Source organism: Plasmodium gaboni, chromosome 5 (assembly GCF_001602025.1).
Source record: "Plasmodium gaboni strain SY75 chromosome 5, whole genome shotgun sequence".
NCBI lineage: Eukaryota > Apicomplexa > Aconoidasida > Haemosporida > Plasmodiidae > Plasmodium > Plasmodium gaboni.
In genome coordinates, this window is record NC_031485.1 from 13,648 (window position 1) to 17,152 (window position 3,505).

Here is a 3,505-nt window from a genome sequence, read left to right on the forward strand (position 1 = left end):
ATTATATTTATATAATATATTAAGTATATATTTATATTTTTTTTTTTTTTTTTTTTTTAAATTTTTTTAAAAATTTTTTTTTTTTTTTTTTTTTTTTTTTTTTTTTTTAATAATATTAAAATTTTTTTTATTATTTTTTTTATATTTTTTTTTTTTTTTTTTTTTTTTTTTTTTTTTTTTTTTTTTTTTTTTTTTTTTTTTGTATATATAATATAGATCCTTATTTTATTTTTTTTTCTTTCTTTTTTTTTTAATTATCATGGTAGTATAAAATATAAAAACATTGAAAATAAAAAAAATATAAAAAAAAAAAAACGTATAGAATTCATAAGAATTATGATATTATAACAGATAAATTTTTATATATAAAAATATTAACAAAAAAATATAAAAAAATTATTAATAGTTAAAAAAATAAAAAAACAAACATGTTACTTTTTTTTGCAAAACTTGTCGTATTTACCTTTTTCTTTTGGCTTTTAAAATATGGGAAAACGGTAGGACATACATGATATTCATAATAATATATATATATATATATATATATATATATATATATATATATATATATTTGTACGTGTTTATAATTTACCTTTAATTATTATTATATTAATTATTTTTTTTTCTTTCTGTAGGACATACATGATATTCATAATAATATATATATATATATATATATATATATATTTGTACGTGTTTATAATTTACCTTTAATTATTATTATATTAATTATTTTTTTTTCTTTCTTTTCTTTCAGAGGTCATATAACAAATCGGTCCATAAGGGAAAATCGAAAATAAATAAACCCGTTGTTAGAACATTAGCAGAATTTGATCAGATATTTCAAAACTCAAAAAGTTCAATTAATTTTCTAGAACATTTAGATGATTATAAAAATGCAGATCATACAAATAATACATACACCAAAGATCAAGATGAACATTCTCATGAATTACCAAATAAACACGAAGATTCATATGAATATAAGAACATTCATAATTCTTTCAATGACAAAAATGTTTATAGAAAAGAAGCTTTCGATCAATTTTTACAAACGTTATTAAACAATAATGAAAACACACATAAAGAAGATGAAAGTAAAGAATCAAATCAACGTACCAATAAAGATGGTCCCTCATATGAAAATAAAAAAAATATGTACAAAGAAATATTAAAAGGATATTATCATGTATTTTTTGAAAATGATCAAAATGACACAGAATTAAATGTACATGATAATAATGAGGGACATCATAAACATCAAATGGTAGGTCAAGCAGTTCCAGAAAAAAAGGTACAGGAAAAATCAAAAAAACCATTATTTGATTCATCTCCCGAAGTAGGTCATGTATTAAGAGAGGACTTATGGAACAAAAATGATAAAAAATTTAGTTACTTACTTGACCCTAATGAATATGTATCTTTAGAAGATAAGCTTTTAGGATCTATATACAATTACTTTGAAAAAAATCATAACAATTTGGTTAAACATTTGTTACAACAAATTGCTACTTACAAATATAAATATATGGAACTTAAAGAACAATATATTAATGAAGTTATTAAACATAAAAAAATATATAACAAAAGCATCATGGCCATATTTATAGCATCGTGTGTTGCAGTATTAGGACCTGTATTATTACATATGTATGAAAATACTCCAGAAGAATTTTTTGCAACCATATTAAGTTTTTCTATATCATTAGGTCTTCATAATTTGTTACTAAAATAAATTATATATATATATATATAATCATTTATATTGATCTATATATTTTCTTGCATCATTTGTCCCTTCATATATTTTTTTGTCATAATATAAAGTAATTTTATAACTTATGTTTGTTTATTATAAATATATTTATCAGTGAAATATTTTACATATGTATATATATATATATATATATATATATATATATATACATTTAATATGCGTTTATCTGCCTTTTATAATAGATTTGAAAGTCTAACAATTATACAAATTTGTTGTATATAGAAACTAACAATATTTTAATATTGTTTTTTTTTAATAATTAAAAAAAATCTACTTTTTTACTTTAAAATATATATATATTATATATTATATTATTTTGTTATCATCACAATAATGAAGATATACTACCTCTTTCTAATGTATAACATTAAAAATAAAATAAATATTTAAATGCATATATATATATATATATATATATGTGCCTTTATATTATGGTACCTTATACAACTTTTTAATTAAAAAAAAAAAATTTAATCTTCATTCTAAAGTTCATAATTCTGTATTAAAACAAAAAAATATCTCGAAGTATTATTAATTTTATATTCATATTATTTAAAAAAAAAAAAATTACACAAAATTGAATCCACATAACCATCCTTTATATACATAAGAACTCGTAAAATATATATATTCCCATATTTAAATTTTTTTTTTTCTAACCATAAAAATTAATTTAAAAAGTTATATAATAAAACTATAACAAGTTATACAGAAACATATATTAATAATTGTAATTCTTAAAGAGAAAAATTCTTCAAATATATATTTAAATCATGTATATTTTATATTCAAATTTTTTTTTATTATATATATATATATATTTTTTTTTTTTTTTTTTTTTTATTTAAAACCTTGTAATTTTTATACAAGTCAAAAAAATTTTTAAAAATATATATTTAATTAATAAAAATAATTTTAAAAATATATTCATTTTATTTAAAACACGTACACAAATTAATCATCTTATAATATTTTCATTTATTTATTTTATTTGATTTTTTCTTTACAAATTAAAGAACATTAATTATTTCATGTATGATAATTTATAATAAAGTAAAAACATAATAATATATTCAAAAATATTAAAAATGGCCATTACCATATAATATATATATTATCTTTCATATTAAATGGTTTCCTTTTTTTTTTTTTTTATATTACTTTCCTTTTGAGGTAATCTAATAATGGTAATATTAATATGTATATTTAAAATAAAGTACTAAAATATATTAACAGAATCTATCAGTATTTTTATTTAAGTAAAATAATGAAATGAAAATGAATGATTATATAAAAGTATCCTATTATAATAAAAAAAAAATTATTGGGAAAAAATATATATAAAAATATAACATATTTCTTTTTATATATTCCTTTTTTTTTACCCATATGTTTTATATATATTATATAATATAAATAATATAATAATAATAATAATTTGTGCTTTAATATTATGATTTATATAATATATATATATATATAATTTTTATTTTTTTCCCCTTTTTTACAATTTTAACAAAAATAATATAGAATACATGCAAAAATATATCTATATGACTTATCCCCCAAAATATGATAAAATATACAATATAATATATAATAATATAACGCTTTGACCCCCAAAAATGTATTGAAATATTTACTTTTTATTTATAAATATTTATATATATATATATATATATATATATAAATATAATTTTTTATTTAATAATTTATTAAGAAAAATTA

The 3,505-nt window shown here is 16.0% G+C and overlaps 1 protein-coding gene across 1 annotated transcript; it reads left to right on the forward strand.

Annotated features, from left to right (window-relative positions):
- Positions 1 to 428: 428 nt before the first annotated feature.
- Positions 429 to 1,735, forward strand: PGSY75_0501200 (parasite-infected erythrocyte surface protein; the record flags this gene model as incomplete). The annotated part of the gene is made up of 2 exons (XM_018784296.1): positions 429 to 497; positions 758 to 1,735. 2 exons carry the CDS (start codon positions 429 to 431, stop codon positions 1,733 to 1,735), a joined length of 1,047 nt encoding a protein of 348 aa, XP_018642951.1.
- Between the last annotated feature and the right edge of the window lie 1,770 nt (positions 1,736 to 3,505).